The 27,232-nt window shown below is 42.0% G+C and overlaps 1 protein-coding gene across 3 annotated transcripts in view; it reads left to right on the forward strand.

Moving 5' to 3' along the window:
- Positions 1–631: 631 nt before the first annotated feature.
- The window catches only part of ARHGEF12 (Rho guanine nucleotide exchange factor 12), a 94,134-nt gene continuing 67,533 nt past the window's right edge, over positions 632–27,232 (forward strand). For 2 of the 3 annotated variants that reach the window (XM_081172441.1, XM_081172443.1), the window contains exon 1: positions 635–2,711. In XM_081172441.1, coding sequence (XP_081028567.1) covers positions 2,680–2,711 — 32 coding nt within the window. In that variant the 5' untranslated portion in view covers positions 635–2,679. Of the gene's footprint in view, positions 2,712–27,232 lie in introns of all 3 variants that reach the window. The other variant, XM_081172442.1, reaches the window with a different exon arrangement.

Genomic DNA, 27,232 nt, shown 5'->3' on the forward strand with positions numbered 1-27,232 from the left:
GGTTAAGAACTTTGCTTCAGGATGAGAACAGAAATTGTGTGGTGGTGGCGCAGCGGCAGGCCCCATTAGCTACAGTGGTACCTCAGCTTAAGAACAGTTTCATGTTAAGAATGGACCTCCAGAACGAATTAAGTTCTTAACCAGAGGTACCACTGTACTTTGTCTGCCCTCAATCTTCTAATATGCAGCTTCATTGGATGTCAAGGAGTGACAGAACAGCAGCCAAACTTCCAAACTTAGCATCAGGCAGAACAAAAGAACTTGGGAGTGCAGGTGGGTCACAGAAAGAGAGGAATAAATCGGCTGCTGTTTAATACTGATACGCGAGACTGCGTTTTGGGCAGTTCACACCACCCATTTCAAGCATCTTCAACTGCACATTTAAAGCACATGACTTCTCCCTACGAATCCTGGGAATTGTAGTTTTGTTAGGGCTCTGAGAAGGGAAACTATGGTTCTCGGGATTACTTGGGGGGAAAGTCATGTGCTTCAAATGGATACATATTGCTGCTGCTCTGCCCGAATAAGTCACCGACAGCAGCGGCAGGAGGGCCAAAGGAAGACCTGCTAGGTGTGGCCTCGAACGGACTCCTTTCCTTCTCTCTCACTCCTCCCTCACCCCCCACCCTCCCGCCGCGGACTGCGGAGGCGGCGCGCTGTGTTGGGTTGAAGAGCCGCGACGACGGAGATTCCAAAACGACGTGTGACGCGTCCCGGCGGAAGGATTCGAGGAATGGAGCGCCGAGAGAAGGAGAAGGAGGAGGAGACGAAGAGCGAGGCGGCTCCCTGAAGTGAAGCGCTGTGTGTGTGTTGGTGGGGGAAGAATGCATTAAAGAAGTGGCGAGGGGAGGGGGGAAGAGGAGGAGGGGGAACAAAATAGTCCCGGAACCGCCGGAAGAGGCCGAACGGAGCCGAGTGGAGTCGAACCTGGGCCTGCCCCAGCGAAGCCGGCGGGGAACGTCGGCCTGAGGAGAATCTAGCCCGAGCGGGCGAGCGCCGGCGGGAGCGGCGAAGCCGAGTCGGGCCCTCAGACGGCGGCGGCGAGAGGAGGAGGAGGAGACGCGGCCTGTGGAAAGGAGCCCACATTTCTTCCCCTCCCGCTCCGCTTTCTCCCCCTCACATTCCGGACTCGGCGGCGGGAAGGAGCCTCTCCGGGAACTGCTGTTGTTTTAATCTTCTTCTTCTTCTTCTTCCACTCCTCGTCCCAGCCGTCGACGGGAGAGGCTCGGGTGGGTTGCCTCCACCGGCGAAGCCTCGGCGGCGAAGCGGGCCCCCAAACCGGACTCGAACCGGAGTCAAGCCGGCTCGACGCGGAGGAGCGAAAAGAAGTCGCCTCATCTCTCCTCACACACCTCCACCCCGCGGCCGCCGCAACTGCTGCTACGACGACTTCGGGGCGTCCGACCTCCCCACCCCCACCCCGGACCCATCGACGAACTTAGTCCTGTCAGGAAGAAGATGATGCTCTTCGGGGCCTAGAAGAAGAGAGAGAGAGAGAGGCGGAGATAGAAGAAAAGGGCGGGGGGCGCGTCGAGAGAGGACCCCCCCCCGGCCTGGCTCGTGTGTGTTTTCATACTCCCAACCCCCACCAAAGTAGGGAATATTATGCACCCTTCCCTGAGGGGAGGCTCCGAGCTGCGACCTCAGTTCATGCAAGACTAATTTTCTCTCTCCCTTTAATCAGCCCCAGAGCCTAATTTGGGGCTGGGGTGCTTGTAGATCTCATTTCCCCACCCCTTCTTAGAGGGGGGGGGCTGGTTTACTCTGCTGTTTTTTTGCCCTCCGAAAAGGCAGAGTTTCTCTTTACCCAAGGGAGAAAGAGGAGGTTCTGCTCAGTTCTCCATAGAAGGGCTAAGGGGGTTTCCTGTCTTCCTAACATCCCCCCACCCCTCCTTGGTGGAAACAGCTCAAAAGTGGGACACCCCTACCAGCTTTCCTTGACAATCCTACAGAGAAAGGTCAGCAGGGCCATAAGGGCTAGTGCTGCAAAAGGGGTTTCCCCACCCCCCTCAGAAAGGAAAAAGAATATCAAGTGCAGGAGAGAAGTGCCACCCCACACAGTCCCATAGAAGGTCATCAAAGGGTTCTTCAGTTTACAAAGTGGTGGAGCCCAGAGAAGCAACTTTCAGCAGTGGGGAATTGACCCAAAGTGTATTAGATGAGGCGTTCCTGCCCTCCCATGGGGTAGTAAGGGTGGGAAGAGGTTAGTTGCTCCCCCACAAGGTTCCCTCACCCCTTTCTTTGGACAGGGATTGCTACGCTATTTGATTTCTTGTTGGTTTGCTGTGGCCTAATGACTTGAGAAGAGTTCTGGAACTGTGATGCCTGGACACAAGGCTTGGGAATAACTTGAAGCAGATGTGTCTGTGTCTGACAGTTACCATCTTGAGGCAACGGCAGGATTTTCAGAGTATTGAATCATGACTTTGAAGGCCTTCTCCCATACTACTTGGAGGATTTGGGGCAGAAAAGTTGCTTTGTGGCTTTTCCTGAGCGTACTCTGATATGGATCTTTTGGGCAATTGTGAAGAACTGCATTGCTGTTGTTTTTAACTGACTTCACTAGTACTTCTCTGGAGCAAAGCTGGTGTGTGTATGGGAAATTGACAGTAATGTACTTAAATTATAACTAGTACAATGCAGATTGGCTAAAAAGTCGTCTCCTTGCCAAGGGCTCCAATGAGTGGCACACAGTCTGCAATCACGGACAGGTCAGTATGAATAGTGTTTCTGTGCACCTTCTACATTGACTGCTTGGAGTTTGGTCGGATTTTAAGTTTTAATATTGCAACAGTGGGAAAGGTGCAAAGGTTGACAGCCTTGAGTCAATGAGGTTGGAATTTACTTTTTGAGTTGGCAAGCCCAGCTTTGATCTGATGATGATCAAATCATCTGGGTTAGGTTCTAAATGGATTCAGATAATAGGGTTTTCAAGGCTGCTAGTCACTTGGTCCAGATGTGCGTTCTGGTATACTGTCGTAATAGGGTTACTTCTTGAAAGTATTTCCTAACTTCAGTGAAGGGGCTGTATAGAAGATTGCTCCATCTTGGGGGTGCAGATGTTTAGTGGGCAGGTTGTTCTGAGTGGAGCTGGAGCACACTACGTAATAACCTAACCTATTTCCCAGTTGGCACGGTGGCATTCTTCAATCTCATAGTTCCTGGCACCCACGGTATTTATTTGGAGCATTGTATTGTGTTTGGACTTATATTTTGTTCTTCAAAATGGGATGCTGAAGTGTCTGTCTTTACAGTAGATCTGTAGTTGGCACATGAAAGCCTGTGCTCTCCCCTCTTCCTCTCCTCCTTCCCCTCTGACTCATGTTACTTTCCCTCGCTTCTCTTTACATCCTATTAAACTGCAACCCCACCCCATTTCCTCCCAGCAATTGGTACTTAATGATACTGACAGTTCTGGAACCTAGGATATGCCCTCTTCATCTGCAGGGAAGTTCTGGTTATCTGGAACATGCAATATGTTGGGTTTAGATAAGAGGTTTCATATTGTGCTTTTATTATTAAAGTCTGCTTCCTCCTCATTAAGTACTAAATTAAAAAACAAAACCTTGGAAACAGCCATCACTTCGTATTTTGGAGTTTGGATGCATAATCATAAAGAAAAGGATGCGGGGAATGAACTTGACAGTGGCTTTTTCTTTGGCAAGTATCTGTTACTCTTCTGGATAGGAATAGTGTTAGTTTGTACTTCATCACCCAATAACATAGGCATTACAAGAAATGAAGTTTGGTCCAAATGTTTGGCCTTGTGACTGCTGCAGCAGTCCTGAAGAGTTTATTTTGTAGATGAGTCATGGAGTCAACAGGCACATAATCCAGCTCTGTTGATTATCTCAGACAATTTTCTGGGTTCCAGAGCTGGCTACAGAACTGCTAAACATGCTGCTTATTTATGCTTCTAAAATGCTGAACCTTTTCTTTAAAAGCAGCAGCAGACTCAGTTTAAATGCATAATTGGATTTTGAATGCATTTTCTTCCAGAAAAATGGGAAGAATGCTTTGGATTTTCTTGTACAGAGCATGTGCTTCAAGCTCTAATTATCTTCCTACAAATCTTTTTCGAGCTTAAAAAATAAGAGTGTAAGTGTTTTGTTTCGGTAGCTTACTGGAAGTTCTGTTAGGCCATTCATTTATTTCATGTTATCAAACAAGTTTTAGTCAGTTAGTAACTGATCTGAATAGCAGAAAAATAGGCTGCAGGTGAGCAGTTATAGTGGAGATGGTTGGTTGCTGAAACAAGGTATTCTTTTTATCATTGTACAGTGGTACCTCGGGTTACATACACTTCAGGTTACATACGCTTCAGGTTACAGACTCCGCTAACCCAGAAATAGTACCTTGGGTTAAGAACTTTGCTTCAGGATGAGAACAGAAATTGTGCTCTGGCGGTGCGGCGGCAGTGGGAAGCCCCATTAGCTAAAGTGGTGCTTCAGGTTGAGAACAGTTTCAGGTTAAGAATGGACCTCTGGAACGAATTAAGTACTTAACCCAAGGTTCTACTGTACAGTGGTGCCTCGCAAGATGAAAAGAATCCGTTCTGTGATTCTCTTCGTCTAGCGGTTTTTTCGTCTTGCGAAGCAAGCCCATTAGCGGATTAGCGCTATTAGCGGCTTTTAGCGGCTTATCTGCTGATCGGATCAGCTGATAAGTGGCTTAGCGGCTTAGAAAAAGGGGAGGGGGAAAGGAAAAAAACCCAGCAGGAACTCGCAAGACATTGTCGTCTTGCGAAGCAAGCCCATAGGAAATTCATTTTGCGAAGCACCTCCAAAACGGAAAACTCTTTTGTCTAGCGAGTTTTCCGTCTTGCGAGGCATTCGTCTTGCGGGGCACCACTGTATTAAAATAACCATTATAAAAATTGACACATTGTCTTTTTATATTCCTTGTCTTTTTAATGTACACATTCAACTTTCAGTATTAGCAACTACTTGCTAATGGTGATGAAAGCTAGCTTTCTGGCTTCAGCCTAGGTGTGCTGTATGACAGGAATCTTGGACTTTTTGTGCCACCCTGCTTGACCTCTGTCCTTGAGCAACTTCTTTTCTAATGGTGATAAGGTAATTGTTTTCACGATCCCACATTCACTTTCCTAAGCTTTGACTCTGAACATGATTCTGCATGAATATATGTCTGCTCAGTAGTTTCCTCTGCTCAGAAAACACCAGATAAATAATGACTTGGTGACTGTCCTATGCTTTATTTTGGTTGGAGACAGATAAATGATTCTCTCCCCCCAGCTTTTTTATTATTATTTAAGAAAAAGAAATGAACAGTTCTGTTATTCCTTAAAGTCACCTTCAAGCATGGTGCTTTGCAGTGTTGTTTACTTGCAATGTATTCAACCTGGCCTTGGTTTGTCATGGACATCAGTCTTCACTCATAGGCCGATTTCTTACCAATTACCGGTACTCTTGAAGTTCTAGAGATGAACTGGCAAGAGAGGGCTAATTCCCCCATGTTTTGTTTATGGACTTCCTATAAGAAACTGGTTGGCCACTGTGGAAAAAGGATCCTGGAATAGATGGACTTTTGGCCTGAACTAGGAGGACTCATTCCCTTTGAAATTTATTTCTTACATAGTGCTAATTTCTTCAGTCTGCGTTGGATTAAGCAGGATATAGCTTTTCTCTCTGCTTTTTTAAAAAACAGAGGTTATGCTCGCAGGATAGGTTGCAGATCAAGGTCTAGATCTGTATGTCAACAGTAACTTTTATTTCCTATTGGCTTCAGATCTGATTACCAGTGTTGATGCTCTTGTGACCAGAACTGAACCTGCCCATTCTTCTACTTGCAGCTTTTCTTGTTAATCTCATTTATGGTGATGATTTTTGCCTTATAATGATCATGCTTCCTATATGCTAAGATCATCCAAAGAGACTTTGCTTAGGTCAGGTTTTTTTGGTGTGTGTATGTGAAGCCGGGTAATCAGGACTTTCATTGAAGTAACACTTTTTTTAGAATTCTGGCTCTAGGACTAGTTTTGTCATCATCTTCTGGAAAGTAGTTAAGAGTAAGACATTTTTATTTCAGCAATATATTGGAAGGTGAAACCAATGCAATTTAGTCAAGTTGGGAATTAAACTACCCACAGGTTGTTTTTTTAATGTATAGCTTTATGGCTCTTTTTAAAAAATGTATACCTTTACAGGTTCTGTTTTGATTAACTGAATTATTGTTGTTAAATCTTTGTGTTAATATTTATATATTTTAGCTTCCTCAAGGGCCTTCGTAAAACTGCAGTATATGGCAGGGTTTGAAAAGTGTGTGTGTGTGTGTATTTATCTCCACCTAATAGTAGGGAGACTCATGACAAATCTGTTCTCTTTGCCCTTTTATTTTATATATAGTAAAGAAACTTGGGGGTAGGGGTTGAACTGTTTAGAATGTGTTTTGGAACTGACTGCTTCACATTTTCAGTTTTCAAATACTGTATCTGTTTAGAGCTTAGTCATTATTTTTTATCACAATATATCTTCCGTCCATATACTGAACTATATTATTCCTCTGTTTTGTTCATCTTTGTAGTATGTTTCTTTAAAGGGAGCTTAACATCTCTCCTTATCTGTTACAGAAGACTATTCTGTAGTTTAAATCTTTCATTGTAATTTAATCTGACTGTATCATGAGTTATATTTAACAAATTTTGTTTACCCTGTTCCTCAAGAGTGTGAAATCAGCACATCTATTACCCTCAGTGAATATCACTGTAATCTTTTCTTACTCATGCACAAAACTTGCTCCTTTTTAATTTTTTCACCTTTTTTTAAGTCATACCAAATAAATGTGAAGTCTTAATGACTTCTGGGGCCATTCTTGGTTTCCACTGAGTTAACAGTCAACATACATACCTATCTGAAGAAGTGTGCATGCACACGAAAGCTTATACCAAGAACTAACTTAGTTGGTCTTTAAGGTGCTACAGGAAGGAATTTTTTTATTTTGACTATGGCAGACCAACACAGCTACCTATCTGTAACTGGAACCATTGTCTTTGCAGTTACATAACAAAGATAGAAAACAATATTTTTGGGTTCCTCTGTCTGAAAGCAGGCAAGCGTTGGCTTTGAACATCCTCTGTTTTGCCATTTGTGGCAGGCGATACATGGCTGAGTGGGATAAAGTGTGTTTTTCCTTCATTGCTGAGCAATTTGAAAACGTTTAAGATGATCATGATGACTCGAGTGCATTGTGTTGCTACAACCAAGAAACGTCTGGATGTGCCTGCTTCCCTTTTTTGTCAATCTAATTAACTGCATTTATTTTCATAAATAATAAATACTGTTTGAAGCTATGAACATGAGTTTGACCAAGCTGCGGGAGTCAGTGGAAGACAGGAGTGCCTCGCGTGCTCTGGTCCATTGGATCACGAAGAGTCGGACACGACTAAATGACTAAACAACAACAATTTTCATATAGCATTGCCAGTCATTGCCTCACACATTGTGTGCATTTTTTGTGCGTCCTTAGAAGGTAGCGTGTCCCATAATAATAATAATAATAATAAATTTTATTTATATCCCGCCCTCCCCAGCCGAAGCCGGGCTCAGGGCGGCTAACAACAATAAAACAGTACAAAAGTACAACATAAACAACATTCTAAAATCATTCATTATTTAGCAATTGATATCTTTTCTTCCAGCATGTTTTTGTTAAAGTGAATTCTTATAATAGCATCTAAAATCCCTGCTACCATGAGTGAAATAAGTGTTTGTGGAGAATTTACACAATTACTTAAACAAGATTTCTTAATTGTTGTTTTCCTTCATCACTAGATGCTATAATTGACTCTTTCTAATTTGCCTCACATTTCAGCGTATGCCTGCATAATAATAGTGACATCTAAATGGGTGGAAAATAAGAATTGTTCTGCTAAGCACAACCATTTTCTATGAAATTCTTATCCTTTGTTGCAGTTGCTTAACTGAAAAGTTGTAGTTATATAAAAGTTGTGCATACTTCTCATTTTGCTAATTTGTAGTGCTCAGACATTTAAACTATATTTGTAGCAGTCTTTTTAGTCAAACATTTCCAGTCATCGTGTTACCTTACTTTTTTAAAAAAAACTTGTGTTGCCTATCACTGTAAAGTATCTATTCCCAGGTTATCTGGAAACACATTAAATGATGGTATGTATATACATCAGAATATAAAGAAAGATATTCTGTTTCAGTGTTCAGTGATAATTCAGAATGTTAGTGGCACTGATTTTCTCTGAGAAGAAGAGACAAGCTATGCCTTTTTGTCCTCCCACCTAGAACATTCTTATGCTGCTTTTTTAAGCACCACAGCCCACTGTGTCAAACGGCAAGCTGGGTTTTGATCCATTGTCAGAAAGAGGTCTAAAGGCTGCCATTTCAAGAGGCAACCTCTCACGCTTCCCAGACAGAGGGTCTGGCCAGTTCTGTTCCAACATTTGTGTCAAACAGTACAGAATGTGAGTACCGTATTTTTCGCACCATAGGACGCACTTTTTCCCTCCTAAAAAGCAAGGGAAAATGTGTGTGCGTCCTATGGAGCGAATGCAGGGGGGGGAGGCAGGTGGGAAAAGCCCCCAAGAGCCGCACACAAGCTCCGTGCGCTCTTGCGGGCTTTTCCACAGGAGGGAGAAGGGACTGACTGGCCGCATCAGTCCCTTCTCCCACCTCCCAGGAAAGCCAGGAGAAGCCGTGCAGCCCTTTTAAAGTGCGCGCGGCTTCTGCTGGTTTTGCGGGAGGTGGGGGAATCCCCCCACCTCCCAGAGAAGCCAGGAAAGCCCTGCGCAGCGTCTCCCGGCAAGGAGACGCTGCGCGGGGCTAAAGGGGAAGGCAAAACAGCGAGCGGGATCCACCCCGCTCGCTGCCTTGCCTTCTTCCCTAGCCAGGAAAGCCCTGCGCAGCGTCTCCCGGCAAGGAGACGCTGCGCGGGGCTAAAGGGGAAGGCAAAACAGCGAGCGGGATCCACCCCGCTCGCTGTCTTGCCTTCTTCCCTAGCCAGGAAAGCCCTGCGCAGCGTCTCCCGGCAAGGAGACGCTGCGCGGGGCTAAAGGGGAAGGCAAAACAGCGAGCGGGATCCACCCCGCTCGCTGCCTTGCCTTCTTCCCTAGCCAGGAAAGCCCTGCGCAGCGTCTCCCGGCAAGGAGACGCTGCGCGGGGCTAAAGGGGAAGGCAAAACAGCGAGCGGGATCCACCCCGCTCGCTGCCTTGCCTTCTTCCCTAGCCAGGAAAGCCCTGCGCAGCGTCTCCCGGCAAGGAGACGCTGCGCGGGGCTAAAGGGGAAGGCAAAACAGCGAGCGGGATCCACTCCGCTCGCTGCCTTGCCTTCTTCCATAGCCAGGAAAGCCCTGCGCAGCGTCTCCCGGCAAGGAGATGCTGCGCGGGGCTAAAGGGGAAGGCAAAACAGCGAGCGGGATCCACCCCGCTCGCTGCCTTGCCTTCTTCCCTAGCCAGGAAAGCCCTGCGCAGCGTCTCCCGGCAAGGAGACGCTGCGCGGGGCTAAAGGGGAAGGCAAAACAGCGAGCGGGATCCACTCCGCTCGCTGCCTTGCCTTCTTCCATAGCCAGGAAAGCCCTGCGCAGCGTCTCCCGGCAAGGAGATGCTGCGCGGGGCTAAAGGGGAAGGCAAAACAGCGAGCGGGATCCATCCCGCTCGCTGCCTTGCCTTCTTCCATAGCTGCGCGCAACCCCTCCGCAAGGAGAGGCTGCACGGGGCTATGGCTTCTTTAGCCCTGCGCAGCGTCTCCCGGCAAGGAGAGGCTGCATGGGGCTAAAGGGGAAGCCAAAACTTGGCTTGCTCCATAGCTGCGAGCAACCCCTCCGCTGCTCTCTGGGCCTGGGGGGGGGGGAAAGATTTTTTTCTTGATTTCCCCCCCTAAAAACTGGGTGCGCCCTATGGTCCGGTGCGCCCTATGGTGCGAAAAATACGGTATTTCATTAATGAGATACTCCCTTTCCCTCAGCTGGAAGTGAAGCAACCAGTTGTTCCACCCATGAAATGATACAAATGATACAAACTGCACTAGCTGGTATGGCCATATACTTAGAATGAGCTTTCCTTTAGTTATTATTTTCCCCCTTCAAGTTGGAAATTTTGATCATTGTTGTTGGTTAGAACTAGACAGTTTCTTCAGGCTTTTATTCTATCTCTAGCAAAAATTGGAGCTTGCTTTTCTGGTTTTGAAGAAAGCTATGGGTGCCAAGGTAATTGCTTGGGTGGAGGCGGGATACTGCTGGCCAAATGCATGTAATCCTTTGGTTGCACTGAACTTACTATGACATAAATTAGTAATGCTGAAAGGTTCAAGGCGGTAATGGATACCAGGTTATTTTCATTCCATCCAGTACATCATATTTAAATCCTGCCAAAGTCTGAAAGAAGCCAATTAGGAGTACCTTATATTTCAAATTGGATAACAGTCGGAATGGGGATAAATGAGAACTTCACAATGACGGCCAATACACTGGAGGGACAAATATTTCTACCACTTGTACATGAGAGATGCTTCATTTCATCAGAATTCAGTTAAAGCCTGTGGTGTTCCATGCAGGATTCTCTCAAGTGTGACTATTGATTCATATTGATTTATACACCAACCTTGCATAGACAGTCAAACTTAGTCAAACTTCAACTCCTTTCTATATTTGATCATCAAAATTTGCTGTGGATCTGATGTTGAAACCAACTAGACGGGCAGTGGTGATTCCTTTGTTTAAACTGTGAGACACACTTTTTGTATAATCAAAACCTATAGCTGGTACTGCATGGGTATATATATGTGAATGCTGCACTAAAAAATATTGATGCTTTTTCGGTATATGCACCATATTTTAACAGTACAACCTGAAGCGTATGTAACCTGAAGTGTATGTAACCTGAGGTACCACTGTACTAGAAGAACTCAATGGGATACCATTTTCTAATGCAACTAAGGTGCTGGTTTTAACCTTTAAAGCAGTGCACTGGGGCAGCCAGTTTGTGCCTTCCAGATACAGTATTGTGGACTCCAGCTTCCATTATTCTTGGCCATTAACTGCATAGCCATAGACTAAGACTGATGGAAGTTGGAATCTACAGCATCTGCAGGGCACCACACAAAGGAAACATTCCCTTTTGCTTTGTGAGGAATTGTGTGTGTGTAAACAGACAAGCAATTATGCATTTGTCACTTGTTTTGGAATAATGAGCTCTGGTTAAGGAAGGTGGAAATGCAAAGTTAAAAACAAAGCCCCACAACAAAACCTTTAAAATATTACTTAATGTTATAAAAGAAGAAATGAAATTTATATGACGGCACCCTGTTTAAAATTCAGCATTTCCTTAGTGTATGTTATGAATCCAAAGGTATAACAAATGAAGATGGGAAATGGCAGTCTGTCTGATCTTAAGACATGCTTATTTTATTTTGCTTCCTTAGGGAACATCTAGTAAGTTTCTGGCACCATGTAAATAAATGAAATTTGTTCCAAAACATTTTAACTCTTGAGCCACATGCATCTACCCTTTACTTGGTGCCATTTTCAGAGACACTTCATTTATATATTGTTCTTGAACTCAGTTCTAGAGATGTGTGTGTGTGTTTTAATTAATTTGTAGCCTACCTGATCTCAGAGGTTCTGGAGAAAAAATGGGCCACTTTACAATCCTGATTTCTGGCCAGCAGAAACATGTATTGCATATGTTTAGAAATTAGAAAGGTGAGCAGCTACCATTTCTTGGCAAACACTTGCATATTTCCTATCCCAATGGTTGATTGGACTTTCCACTCCCCCAATCTGTAGCTTTGTGTTCTGTAGAGCAACAAGAACTTCTACAGTTAACTCAAAGCAGTAAATAAGCATAGAAATGCTTCCCAATGGATGGAATAGTTGTGTAAACATTTCAAATTCCCAATCTGTGCAGTTCATTCAAGTTCATACCTTGTTTCTGTGTATTTAATCTGCGTAAATCATCATCATGGTTGTCAGGTGCCCTTCAGCTACTGATGGCCAAAGTATTTCTGTCTCTGTTAGAAACACATATTGTCCTCTTTAGGATTGCAACAGGATATACTTACTGACTCGGGAGATGCACTTTAAGCTTCTAAACTTGTTTAAACAGCTCAGTGAAATTATGGCTTCTCTGTTAATGATCTCATTGGGGGATGTAGCATGAAGTGCAAGGTGTGAATTAACCAGAAGGGCCTCTCAGTGTGGATAAAGAAATGGCATGTATAAACTGCCAAAGGGAGAACTGCCTATCTTTCTGCCTGTACTCACATGAATGAGGTGTGGCTTTACAAGGGCAGCACACTTGGAACAGTTTGTTGCACTCCTGAACTAAATGTGTGATGCAAATAAATTTGACTTATTCAAGCAGTTTTTATTGTAGCGATGTGTCCTGGTCTGGCCAAATAGTTCCTGTTTGTGTAGGAAACTGATCTCAGACCCTCTCTATTCATAGTCTTGGTTTATCATGTCACATGGCATAGTGTTTGGATAGCTTCCAATGTTGAAAAATTAAAGCTGATGGTAATCTGTGAGCAGTTTAGGCATGTTTTTTGTGGAATTTCAAATGAGCCAGTATTCGAAGGTGCCTGGAGGAAGTGTTATTGGAATCTGGAGGCATGAAGAAGGGTCATTTGATTTTTGGCACCAGATGCAGGCAAAGGAGGGGGGATACAAGTTTGGAGAGACTATATATAAGAATTGAAAGAAATTGCAGGATTGCAAATTCATTCATGTTTGGCTGTCACAATTAAAACAAGCAGTAGGTCTTGGGAGCATACAGATTTCTTTATACTCTGGTTGTGGTGCTAGGGACCAATTTATGCTCCCTGCATGTAGAAAAAATAATGCCAGAGAGAAGGATTTGACATATCTTTTTCACTGGTACATATTCATTTTCTGTACATGAGTATACATTATACAAGCGCTCCCACTGCAACTGAAGTGGTACTTTACCACTTGATGCTACTGATTCTATAAATTGCCACTCCATTTATTATAGCTATTATGCACATTTTATCCTATTCAAGACTCTTTGTATATGAGAGGGAGAGGAAGACTGAGGATGGGTATCCTAAACTTATTCCAAGTATTTATTTGCTGCTGTTTAAATATTTATCAACTCATTTACACTCTGTTTTTGCAAGGTAGGATACTGATGAACCAGAAACTTGGAAAGGGTGATAATTAGCCATTAACAATCCAACTGCATACAAGAAGTGATGAATAAGATACAGAAGGCTACAGAACTTGTAAATAGTCAGAAATAAGGATTATTATTATTATTGATTAAATTTGTATACTTTCCTATACCTGCAGAATGGCTTCAGCTGCAGAATTTTTATGGCTTTTCTGTCTGGGTAATGTCATTAATCACTACAGAACAGCTGAATAGGAACAGAATAGTAAACCTCAAGTTTGTATTACAGGACAGTGGGTGGAAGAGAGATGGAGTTATCTTCATATTGAAAAGTGCTATATAACATTTTGAGTCAATTTGATTTGTCGCATAAAATGAACAATAATAGATCCATAAAATGAAGTGTAAAGGGAATTGATCTGCCTACTTCCTGGAAATAAGCATGAATTCTGGGATAGAGGACAAAGGAATCTCCTTGGATCTTATCACAGATAGCTGCACATTTCAAACTGGGGACGCACTGTAAGCTTCTGGAAAAAAAAAAGCTGTGGTTTGCCTTCTGCTGTGGTTTTTTGTGGTTTTAAAAGCGGAAGTGGCTCTTGTGGGTAATGATCTTATCGCATTTTGTACCACATGTTTTATTTCTGTTTCTATTGGCTGGTTGAGTAACCATTACCCCAGGGTGGCTTTTATAGACTTGAGATGTTTTTCAGTCCATGTAGAATTGAGGCATTAAAGTATCCAGAGTTTTGTCAATGAAGCCGAATTTGTTGCTGAAGTCATACACGCTACAATTAAATGTCACAGTCATGAGTAGACATGAGAGTGGTTGGATGAGATACAGAAAGTCGTGTAGGGTTCTGGCATAAAAGGAAAATGTTTTATTGTTGCCTTGTTGTAACAGCAGCAAAGGGTAAGTTAACAAAATATTGAGATTGCAACTTTTACATCTTTACAATATAACATGGAGGTAAAAATGCCTCTGTATACACATAAAATTACTTTAGTGTGGAAGCCAATGCTGTGGTGTGAACACTGATTTTTAGGAACATATTATAAGAGCTGTCCCCTCCCTCACCCCTATGTGGTGTAAGCCTTATTTGCCATAAGAAAATTTTGTCTTGGTTTACCTGTTTCAGGGGCTACCATATCCCTTGCAAGTTACTCTCCTTCATTCCATTCCCTGCTTTTATTGTTGGGGATAACAAGCATTTTATAGTGGTACCTCGGTGTGATAGAGGGCAATTTTTGTTTAGAACATCGGGTTAAGAACTTAATTCGTTTTGGAGGTCCATTCTTAACATGAAACTGTTCTTAACCTGAAGACCACTTTAGCTAATGGAGCCTCCTGCTGCCGCCGTGCCACCGGAGCATGATTTCTGTTCTCATGCTGAAGCAAAGTTCTTAACCTGAGGTGCTATTTCTGGGTTAGCGGAGTCTGTAACCTGAAGCGTATGTAACCTGAAGCGTATATAACCTGAGGTACCACTGTACTTGTAGCAAGATCTTACTCCCATGGAACTCACAGAAAATCTTGTGCAGTAGAGGAGTAATAACAGTTTTTGCCTGGCTTTGAAAATAAGTTCACAAAAGTTATTAGCCCATTTTAAATTTGTTTTTATTAGGTAGCCCATACTCTTTGTGATACTGAGTAGCCTGCTGAAAACATCAAGAAAAATATCTCCCAAGTTTTAGCTATAGATAATAAGTTCTAAGTATTTTCCTTTCTCTCATACTTGAGGGTTATCAGTTAATAAGGAAACATACCTACTTGATGATTTCACTGTATGGTCTTTCACATCCCCTGAAATTCTATGTGCTTTTTGGGAAAATCAGAAAATAATATCTCAACTTTTGGGGATAGGAAGCTGGCAAAATATAGAGGAGCTTCCAGCTGTGGTGACTCAGCTCTCCCATTGAGTGTGGAAAGCTTTTCGGAGCTGTTTGTCCTTTCTTCAGGCTGACATCCTTTAGCAGTTGTGCTTAGTGGGTAGGTGTTGGACAAAGGTGCAGAAATAGATATGATGTGAAAATGTCCCTTCTAGAAGTGTTCCTTATTCACTAATAAAATAGTAGATAATTAAGCTTTGAGGATGAAAACTAACCTTGCAACAAGTTGCTGGGAGTCACAAGCAGTTTGATGTTCTCTGCTGTAATCTGGAATGCAGCCAGTTGACAAGAATCCCATTTTTTACATCAATTGTTCCATAGCTGCTGGAAGTTCTTTGTTTATTTACTCCTTTGACAAGAACATCAGGATGACTGAGACATACTTCTAAAATCTTCCCTCTCCCTATCATTTGTTTGCATTGCAGGGAAATGGTTCCTTCTGATCTGCGCTGTGTTTCCTGAGATACTGAAACAGTGCTTAGTCTCCAGGCCAGCTGCTGAGTGAATTGTACTGGAAGTTCGTAGAAGCTTACATCAATGTAAAAACATGCCTTTTGCCTGCCTGTCCTGGCAGTGTGGAGCAGGCAGCTTTTGTAGAAACCCTTCTTGCTTCATCTTAGTATTGAGGATTTATTCTGAATTCCATTACTGAACGAGGTAGATTTCTTATTTAAATCACCACTTGGATCAAATTAATCAGAAATAAGCAAGCAAGAAAAACAGCAAAGCTAGCTGTTAGTGAGGTAAAATGACCAGAGAGACGACTGGGCTTCTGGTGTTTGTCGTCAAAGCAGGACTGTTCTTTTCAGGGATTTTCCTAGGTAGAAGTCTGCTCCCTATTTGTTGTAAAGGCCACTAATGGGACCAATAGTTAGTAATTTTCATTTTGCTGGGAGATGCATAGCGACAGAATCTGTGTATAATAATACCATTGGAAGCTGGAATTTTCCAGAGTTGGTTGTATGTCTGTATCAATCCATATACTGGATTGTGTGTGCCTGAGTGCACATTGGGATGGTGGTGGTATTGTTGTAACTGTTAAGCAGATTGGTAGGGAAAGGTGGAGATAATGGTAATGTAGTTTCTTTGTCTTGTTGAGCTCTCCCAGGGATGTTGCACTGACTTGGTCTTTTGAAGAGAATTGTGTTGCATTAGTAGCCTCCTTACATTTTTTCTTTGCCAAACATTGATCGCGTTCAAAAAGCATAATAGACCAAAAGACCCCTTGGTTACCATCTCATGGGTGAAGAAAAGGTTTCATCAGTATGTGAACAATTATTTATGTTGAACTAAATTGACACGTTGGTAATAATCATTCTTCTCTCCTTTTAAAATAATTTAATGTTTAGTATTTTTATTAAAATTATTTAAAAATTCAAATCTGTGCTGAACAGATCTTACCTACAAAATATTTCTCCAGATCTGAATTAACTGGTTCTGAATACTTACTGGTGTGGATTTTGGTGACAGTTCATTTAAGATTAACAGTGTTGATTGCACTCACAATTAAAAAATGCTTTGGATTTTCCTCATTAATACTGGATGTTTTTTAAAAAACAATTATATCTATATATAGATATATATGTCTCCTGTTTTTCAAGATGCTAATCCTTCCATGGTTGCTGAAATGGTAACCTTAAATAACACTTTTAGAAAACACGATAAACCGTATTAACAGTACGGTATAAAGTAATGAGAATCCTTCACACAGGACAGGTGGTGGTTGGAAGGCCCAGAGAGATAGTCCTGCTAGAGCAGATTCTTAGGTGGTCTTGTCCTCCCTCTCCTGTAGATCAGTATATTCATATATTTATAACATACATACAAGTACGTTATAGGAAAGTGGAAATTTATAATTGATCAGTATATGTTCAAGATGAGAACACTGCAGACATTGGGGATATTGAGGAGACGACTGTGTAAATGACTATTTATTCAGGTATTCTTTGGTCTAAATCAGCAGTATGTCAGGCTGATTTGGTTATTGGTAGAAATGCATGACTTTTCTCCCCAGGCTCACATGAGAGTGACTTGGAAACTAAGCCAAGCGAGTTTCACTTTGTTTTCTTTATGGAAGAGTTACCCGGTGGAGGAGAGCTTCAGCTATGGGAAAAATAAGAAGAGGGAGATGTGTTCTTTTTCTCTTCCTCCCTTTTCTTTCTTTCTTTCTTCCTCTCCAGTAAGTGGAGGAAGGCAGACCCTGGTGGACCTTGCAAAACCTATTGCAGTCGTGGATTTAGGGCAGTCCGACTGGTTCCCCTGCACAGGGTGCTGAGCTGAGAGAGTACCTTCCTGCCTCCTTCCCAAAGCCTAGTAAGTGCTGGGCTTTGGGAAGGAGATGTGAGGTCTCTGCAAGGTCCTAGAATCTTCCTTACTCTTTCATAAAGCTTAGTTAGCGCTTGCCCAGCTTTTGGAAGGAGATGGGAGGGCTCTAGGACCCTGTCAGAGCCTCATGCCTCCTTCCCAAAGCCTGGTGCCTTGCTTAGTCAGCTTTGGGAAGGGGGTGTGTTGGCTGGGGGTGGGGAGCAAATGTTGGCCTTGCACAGGACACCACATTACCAGTGTCTGTGCCTAGGGGTGGGTGCCAGGACCTGTCTTTCTGTTGTGTTCCAGCAACACTAGTAAGGGTACAAGGGCACAGGGATTGATTCTCCCTATTTTCACAGCTTTTTGTCCTTGCTACTGTTGCCAGATGCCTTTTTTTTAAAGGGTTGGGAGGGGCTCTAGTCTGGACTAGAGAAGGACTAGAATACAGTGGTACCTTGGGTTACATACGCTTCAGGTTACATACGCTTCAGGTTACATACTCCGCTAACCTAGAAATAGTGCTTCAGGTTAAGAACTTTGCTTCAGGATAAGAACAGAAATCGGGCTCTGGCGGCGCGGTGGCAGCAGGAGGCCCCATTAGCTAAAGTGGTGCTTCAGGTTAAGAACAGTTTCAGGTTAAGTACGGACCTCTGGAACAAATTAAGTACTTAACCCGAGGTACCACTGTAGTCCATAGATAGAATTTTAAAGAATATTTTCAATTTTCCTTTCTGTAAACATCTTAGAGGTTGTTGTTTTAATTGAGTAAGTGTTATGCACGTTTTGTTAAGTAGGGTAGTGCAGATGCACAGCCCATCTTTGACTGCAACAGTATAATCTGTTTTAGAAATCTCCAGGAGAGGGGAAACATTCACAGATTTATAAACTGGTTGCTGATTTGAAGATCAACATGGTGGCTTAAAAAAAAGTTTCACAATTTTTCTACACAAGGCCTCATTTAGTAAGGTGAATGTTCACATGGTGATCTACGGTGTGTAGTTAACACTTTTCAGCTCTTCACATCAAAAGAATTCCAAGAATTAATTTTTAAATTATAACTAGCCGATCAGAGTTCAGTGGCAGAGAATTGCTGAATTTTCATTGTTTATCCTCTGGACTATGTAGGTTCTTGGTTCCATTATTAGGTAAGCAATCAGACTAAATTCAGGAGTCTCTGTGAAAACATATTTAAAAGAAAAAATGGAGTAATGACAAAAAGTTAACCACTATGATTGTTCAAACTCCCCCCCCCCCCCACATTTGCAAAGCATTGTTTTGAGTAGCAGTGCATGTTACTGTTAAACATAAATTTGGGAGGCGACACCAGAAGGCCTGGAAAAAAAGACTATTGATCATTTATTGACTTGGAGGGGAAGGGAGTGAAATTATCAGTGTGGAAAAAAGTCAATAGCTTTATCAGTGACAAAAAATAAATAAATTAATGTGTGACGAGTGGGAATCAGAAGGTCTGTTGTGAGCCTCATACACTTTCTGGGCTTAAATTTGCTCATTGGTCTCCAACATTGAGATTTGAGCATCTGAAGCTGTTTTAGGCAATGGATCTCTGTGTTTTCAGAGGCTGGGAGAATGAAAATAGGTACTGTTGTTTTTTATTCTGTATCCATCCTATTGCTTTCTGGTATTGGGTGTGTGCAGTTCTAGACTTATAAGTACCCAGATGTATAGATTTCAAATAGATTTAGGCATGTTAGTCCATATAGTAGTGACCTGCAGTGTTCAGGGCTGGTGCTGAAGATAGCATGGGATTGCGTGTGGGACTTCTAAAATGTTTTTTGCCAGTGCAGATATCCCCTGCCAATTGTTCCAGAACTATTGGTAAGTACTGAATGAATAAATACTTTACAAGTACCTTGACCTAGGTAGGTGCAATAGATGATTTAATTCCTGCCATTATAATCATCTTGCAACTTGTTCTTTTGTTGTTGCCTTAATAGTTAGCTCTTTTTTGTAGTTTTTAAGTGGTACTTACAAAAAGCCTGTACTGGAGTTGCCTCTAAGATTCATCACGTTATTCGAGTTGCTGCCTTTTTTCTTTCTTATATCTACAGTTTCTCTCTATTAATACTATACAGAGATCATGAACAACATATGATGTGTACATTCTCATGTGGTTTAATAAATGAAAAAGAAAACCATAGCACTGTATGATAATTTGAAGTGAATGTTAGAATGCTTCAAGTAGCAAGTACAGCATGGTTTTATAATGTGCAACAGTCTAGACTGGATTAATATCACTTAGTTCAATATTCAAACTTGAAAATTGCTGAGAGTCTAAGTGGGCCGCTTAATAGACTTTTCCTCACTTTTACTAATCTAAGCATATACATTGTGCATATAATAAGAGAGAAAAAATTGAACACTGGCTTCTTCTAGCACAACTGGTGTTTTAATTGTAAAATTAGTAGATTTTAATATGAATATCAAAGGCTCTAAGCCAGGGCCTTAGCAACCTGTTTGATAATTTGGCCTTGTGGCATTGTGTGGAAACAACTTGACATGAAGGACTGAAACAACTGTAACACCATGCTTCCCAGCCCCTTTCTAACCTGCTGATTCAGGAAGATACTATGGTCAATGGTATTGATTTCCCAAGCATCTCTTGATGGTGTTCAGCAGGGTCACATTCATTTCATTACCAGACACAACCAGAAGGAAGTTTGGAATTGTTCTAGATCAGGGGTAGCTTACGCTGTACCTTCCAGATTTTTTGGACTACAACTCTACTGGCTTGGGTTGATGGAAATTATAGTCCAAAATATTTGGTAGCCATCCAGTTGGCTACCCCAGTTCTAAATAATCCGCTCCAAACATGAATACTAAGGTGATTCATGTTTATTCCTCTCATCAATGTCAAAAGACCCATAGACTCAAATTCTGAACTTTTTTTACACTGAACATTATGGGTTTTGAAAGCTTGCATGAATTAAAAGAAACTGTTCAACTTTTTCACATGTTCATTTATTCTGTGACAGATGCTTCTTTTTTTTAATGCAGAAGATGGAGGAATCTGAGGCTATTGAGAAGCAAGAGAAGTTGAAGGCTGTGTTGTATAAAATAGCTTGCCATTGCTTGGTAGACACCTAGCTTGGCTAAAATATATCTTAAGATGCTCTGCATTCTACAACGTTTGAAATTACTCTTCTCAAATGAAATGTGAGAGTTTCTAGTTTAGTAATCTAGACTGATGTAGTAGCAGTTCTCTCTTGAGTTTTGCAGATTCTCTCCCCTCCTCCAATTTTATTTTTAAAAACTGGAGAAAATTGAGAGGCAGAGAAACTCCTCCAACCCCCCCCCAACACACACACACACACACACGGCCTTTTTGCCTGTACTCAAGATGCAGGAAGTGGCTGATATGAACATCTATATATTTTCTCTTCTTGCTAGCGCTTTCCACCTCAGTCTGTTGGACTGATTGCTGATGTTTAGACTCTTATTCTTAAACTTTTATTCAAGTGTTACTGCTGACACCTTGTCTTGGTCTGATGTGTTGAGACGCTGAACTTATCCAAGACTGCTTGACAATCTGTGGCTGTGCATACTGTTGAACTGATACAAATCTTTGCAGAAGGGAAACCAGAGACTTTTTAGTATGACCCAGGACTGTAGTCACTGCACTTCATCTTCCATTGGTGATAAAGCTTCCGTTCCTCGGGGACTCCTCCATATCCGCTGCGTAGAGCTCTGGGAAGCTGCTCATTTCCCATGCCTGGCTCCTTATTTGGGGTAAAGGTCTGTGAATTCTGCGTAAATATTTACCATATCTTGTTCTGAGCAGCAGGAGAGCTTCTTGTGTTTTTTTTTTCCCCAAGAAGCTCCAATTTGCTTGGTTTGTTCTTGCACGGTATCATGCCTCTAGTAATCTAAAACAGGAAGGAGTTCCTTTATTAGCAAACAGGGTGTGAAGAAAAGCAAAGGCCAAATTGAAAATGAAAAGACCTTATAACAGAAATAGCAGAAAGATAAGCAAGGTATAAGTCTGATTTTTAATGATATTTCCCAAGATGAGACATTGATTTAACTTATGTCCCCTAAGACCAGTGCTTTTAGTATAGTGGAACCTTTTCTTTGGAATGCATTCCCGATTCAGTGTTTGTCAGACAGACACCTACAGTATAGCACTTAAATACCTGTGTAGAACTAATATTTTCACACTTGCTTTCCCTGAGGGCATGATTCAGTTATGTTTTAACCTGATCTACTGATCTGGGACACGGGTGGCACTGTAGGTTAAACCACAGAGCCTAGGGCTTGCCAATCAGAAGGTTGGCGGTTTGAATCCTTGTGACGGGGTGAGCTCCCGTTCCTTGGTCCCTGCTCCTGCCAATCTAGCAGTTCGAAAGCACATAAAAGTGCAAGTAGATAAATAGGTACTGTTCCGGCAGAAAGGTAAATGGCATTTCTGTGCGCTGCTCTGGTTCGCCAGAAGCGGCTTAGTCATGCCGGCTCCCTTGGCCAATAAAGTGAGATGAGCGCCGCAACCCCAGACTCATCTGCGGCTGGACCAAATGGTCAGGTGTCCCTTTACCTTTACTGATTAGTTATGTATTTTGTAGTAGTTTTATAAATGTAATTTTATTGTTTATTTTATCCTGTTTGCCATGATAATTATTTCTTAATGTTGGTGGTATATAAATATTTGCTGAATAAATATTCCAGGAAAGCAGTCTTATTTTAAGGCAACTTATGCTGCATGAAAGAAGAGGCATTTAAAGAATTTAAGCCACTTACACACTTCTTTTGATCTGACAATCCATATGTAATCTATTTTTAACTTGCTAAATTGCAAATGTATACCAAATAAAATACAGCCTTTTCCGTCTGAGTAAAGTATCATAAAACACAAAACAATGTTATCTTTGTCATGTATGTTTTCCCTGTCAGTATTTCCCTCTTAATAGGCCTACCTTTCCTCTCTCTTAGCTCTGTGAACAATTTTTTTTTTTTTGGAATGATCATATATCTGCAATGTTTCTCCTTACAGTGTGGTAAATGTCTTTGTTCTTTTACTTGTGCTGAAAATCACATTCTCACAATGCCTTACAGAGCTGTTGCAACCTTCATGTACCCCACCCCACCCCCGGTGAAATGGCTGTATTCATTCATGCAGTTTTTTCTGTTTGTTCGGTTTTTAGTCACTGCAGCTATTCATGCTCATAAGTATTTATTATTCATAATGTATGAAGGTGCCAGGGATTGAGCATGGGGCCCTGTGAATGCAACACATGTACTGTACCACTGAATTACAGCCCTTCTGATATATGTTGATAGCAGATATAGTAGGGTCAGCATTTCATAGGATCTGAAACTGCAGTAATGAATCTGTAAAATCTTTTAAAATAACTTGTCAATGGGATTGTTTATTCCCAGCTAATGATGATTTGATGGTTCAGTTAGTAAATGGGAGTGGTGTTTTGAGAGCTTTTCACTTTGCTGAAGGATACAGTGGTGCCTCGCAAGACGAAATTAATCCGTTCCACGAGTCTCTTCGTCTTGCGGTTTTTTCGTCTTGTGAAGCACGGCTATTAGCGGCTTAGCAGCTATTAACGGCTTAGCGGCTTTAAGAAAAAGGAAACAAACTCGCAAGACGTTTCGTCTTGCGAAGCAAGCCCATAGGGAAATTCGTCTTGCGGAACGACTCAAAAAACGGAAAACTCTTTCGTCTTGCGCGTTTTTCGTCTTGCGAGGCATTCGTCTTGCAAGGTACCACTGTATTTTTAAAATCACTGCTTGCTTTACACCTTTCTGCATTATAACCTTGCACAAATCGTGACAACTGGAACATTAACCTAAAATAACAATAATCGTAAAAAACCCAACAACAACAAATCAGTTAATACCAATGGTTTAACAGAGAGCTTGATGATATATGAGTGTCTAGGTGGGCTTTTTATTTGATTTGTCCTTTAATGCTGACTTTGATGTTTTAATTACTTGCCATACTGCCTCTTTCTCTGGCTTTAAATTGTTTTAGTTGTTTGGTGGTGCATTTTTGAGGATGTTAGCTACCTTGGACATTATTAAGGCAAGATATCATTTATCTTAATACATAATAAATGTGGATTTTTTTACATCACCAAAAATCAAGACACACTAATACTGGCAAGAGTTCCATTTAATCCTCAGATTGAACAAAAGTAAGTAACATTATACCTGTTTACAGCTAAGGGAACTGAAGCGATCTAGTTACTCAGTACATGAGAGTAAAAGAATGAGGAACAGAATTGGTTTAATTTTTTGTTCCTCATCACAGTATCTGTGTCATATATGGGAATATGCATGAAGTATGGACAGTTGAAAGTTCTAGGAATGAGGAAGTTTCAACCTCCTGTCAGCCGTGTGCTGAGGATACCACTTAATGAAGTCCTCAAAGGCAGCCTGATAGAGGCTTAGTGAGAGAGGCTGTGGCCCAGGGCATCTGGCTTATGACTGAACTGTCATTTAAACCCAAGTTTCCTAGATCAGATTTCCAGCACTATATAAAAAAGTCATATTGGTTATACAGAGAGATGTCTGCATTTTCAGTGTATCCAGGGCAGTGTTGGAGCAGTAGCTGAGCAAGTGAGCTGGACATTTAAGCAGCCTGGTATAGAGCTTTTAATCCAGTAAGGGTCCAGAGGAGACAGAGACATATTAAGACTGTTAGCATCTCCTCTTCCTGGTCATCTGCTTGGTTTTTGAGGCTGGTTCTTCTCTCCCCTCTGAAGTAAACTGTTTTTCCTGAGGAGTCCCCTGGTGACAGAGCGTTTGAGCAGCCAAATGGTCACTTGTATGGTGACTCTGGACAGCCCACGAGGTCCACTCGTGGGGCAAAAGGGGAGAATCAGGGATCAAGGCAGGGCTTGATGTTGCCATTGGTGTAGTGGGGGCAGTAGGGCCACCAATGAAGTGGGGGAGCTTCAGGCTGTCTTCTGACTTCAGGTTCCTCTGGGTTCTCAGTTGCACTGTGGTTCTCTATGAGGTCTCAAGACAATCTCAGAAAAAAAATTTCCTCGGGGTCTGGGCAGTGTCAGGTCCTGGCACCATGGTAACTGGACAAAATTTGGACTCTTTGGCTTAGCACCTACTTTTTTGACCAAATCCTAGGAGTCTGCATCAAACTCCTATGTAGCATAGTAAATGTTTCTAATTTTGCATCTGAGGGGTTGTTTTTTTAGGAATTTTTGCTAAACTCTTCAGTCTTTTATCTTGGTTGGGACTCGTACGTTGTCTGTAATGTAGAAATCAACGACTTTGCTGTATTTCATCACAACAGTTTTTTTTTTTTTTAAATCTTATATTGATCTAGACTGCAGATGATGCGATGCCTGTCTTGTAAGCTACAGGAAAAATGTAAAGAAATGCTACATCTTCCTTTTCAGATTTGTTATTCCATGCAGTTCTCTGGTTTCCAACCCTGGTGATGTGAGAATGAAGTGATATCACAGACAGTAGATGATTTTAGGGGGAATTCTTGAGGATTCCCCCCTGCTACTACCACCTTTGTGTTTTCTATCTGTTGTATTCAGCTGCATGGATGCTTGTTAACAGAGCTTCAGCCATCATGTTGCCTGAGGCATGGTTAGTGCCTTGGGAAGATTTACATTAATCAAACACAAACAGACAGTGTAGCGTGAAGAAATTTCTCTCCCGCCAGCACTGCTCACAATCCTAATTATGTTTATTGGGGCAGAAAAAGAAAACAGCCCTTCCATCCTTGCCCTCCTTCCCCTGGGCTGAATTGGTTATGTCTCCGGAAGAGCAGTGAGCTGACTGCTCTCTGCACTGACCTGCTGACCTCCATTCTCCCTTGTGGGAGGAAGGGATAGGATTCCTGAATGTTGGTGCTATTTTTATAGTTGCCAGGTGTAAACTTCTGGAAGTCCTTGCAGGATTAGAACTCTAATGAGCAAATGAATTCTGCATATAGAAGTGTTCTGGACTAGCGCACCACATAAAAGTTGCCAACATGTCTATATGAGAGAGAAGTGCCAAAGAAAGACAGGATTTAGAACCAGTAAAACCATCTAGTTGAACACGAAGTAGAATTGGAAGTGTGGCCAAAATTGACCAGGCAGTAAAGGGCAGGGATTGGACAGTGAGCTGGACAGGTAGGCAAGCTAGGAGATTTATTGGCATAGTTACGTGGGGGAGTCCTAAAAAGAGTGGGCCAGAGGTCTTCTTGCAAACAGAATAAACCCCTTGATTGGTGGAAAATCTGCACATTTAGGTTTTTTTTTGGGAAGGTACAACTTCTTGGAACCGAGGATGCGAATTCAAGGAATTTTTTCTCCCTTGCCCCTCATTCCTCCAAGGTGCACTTCTCTGCTTAAAGCAGTGAAAGTCGAGATTGCCTTGGGTGGGGGATCTCTAGTACCTGGCTTTGTCTTCTAGTTGCCATTCTTACTCCTACACAGTAACAAGCTCACCAGGTATCATTTTTAACTACATGCACCCTTTTTTGAGCAAGGGCATAGCTCAGTAGCACAACAGCTGCTGTATACATAATATCTCAAATTCAATCCCCAGCTTATCCAGCTATGGATGAAAATGCTCTGTCTGTAAATGTGGAGAGCCACTGCCAGTTAGTGTAGGTAGGAAGTACGAGCTAGATTAGGGGTTGTCAACCTGGTCGCTACCGCCCACTAGTGGGCTTTTCAGGATTCTAGGTGGGCGGTAGGGGGTTCTATGGCACAAGCTGAATCCTCCTTACATCAAGCACTGGTGGGCAGTAAGGAAATTTTATCATCAAGAAACATGCATTGGGGGGCGGTAGGTATAAAAAGGTTGACTATCCCTGAGCTAGATGGACCAGTGATCTGACTTTGCACAGCCTGTGTGTTCCTATGTTTATATTACCAAATTACCAAAGTAATTTGCTGGCAGACATAAAGAAATGATGGCAGTTAGATATTAAATTGTAATATATAGATACAATTTATTCTATGAAGAGATTAGAATAAACCTATATATTGAGATGTGAACACCACAAAAAAGAACTCTGACCCAATTTGTGGCTGTAGTATCAGTGATTTTTTTTTTACTCCCCTCACACTGCTATTGTAATTATATTTTTAAATATATATTTTTTTGGTCTCTAAGATAGCTAAACACTCAGACCTAAGCTGTCCTTCCTCCTACTGGCTGAAGCCCTTTCGCGAAGATGTACGTAGATGCTTTTTCTTCCTCTCCATTAGCAGTCTTCACTGAGATAATAGCTAGGAGGGAGGTATGAAGAAACTCCACCTCTTTTTGCCTATCCCAAGTGGACTGACCAAATGCATTTTCAAGAATATCAGATGAGCATTTTTAAGGAGCCACCAAAATCAGATGGGGTGGCTGGGTTTCTTAAGCAATTTGACCTTCATCAGAAATAGTATTGCTGGCTAATTTCTCTGGTCCCTTTCAATCCAGGTAATCTCTGTAAGTCTTTGTTTCCTTGTTCTGATGTGTGATGTGGGAAGAGGGATAGAAAACAGCTTTTCTTGGTGCAGAATAATAAAGGGTGAAACATTCTTCTTTATGGAAAACAATGTTTTAACAGAGAAGAGAATATTGTACACAACTGTGTTGTGTTTTGTGGTCTAGCTCCTACTTTTAAAAAAGCATATTTCAAAAAATCTGAGCTCAGCCTCGGTTTGAGAACAAAGGTTTGACAGCCAGGAAAAATGTCTCACACAGAAGAGGCAGACAGCAACACTGTCTCCGCTGTGCTGAATCCTCACAGCTGAATCCTTATGCTACTTTGCTGGAACCACTCAACCCGCTTTTGTGATTTACCTGTAGGTTAATCTGTTTCATATTCATTTAGTAGTTACTGTTAGGTGTATGCTAGATCATCTCTTATCTCTGTAGTAGTCCTGAATATAGCATATCTCATTCTTATTCTTACCAGAAAAAAGAAAAAAGACTGCTTTTTA

Source organism: Podarcis bocagei (assembly GCF_964188305.1).
Source record: "Podarcis bocagei genome assembly, chromosome: 15".
In the NCBI taxonomy this organism is placed as follows: Eukaryota; Metazoa; Chordata; class Lepidosauria; order Squamata; family Lacertidae; genus Podarcis; species Podarcis bocagei.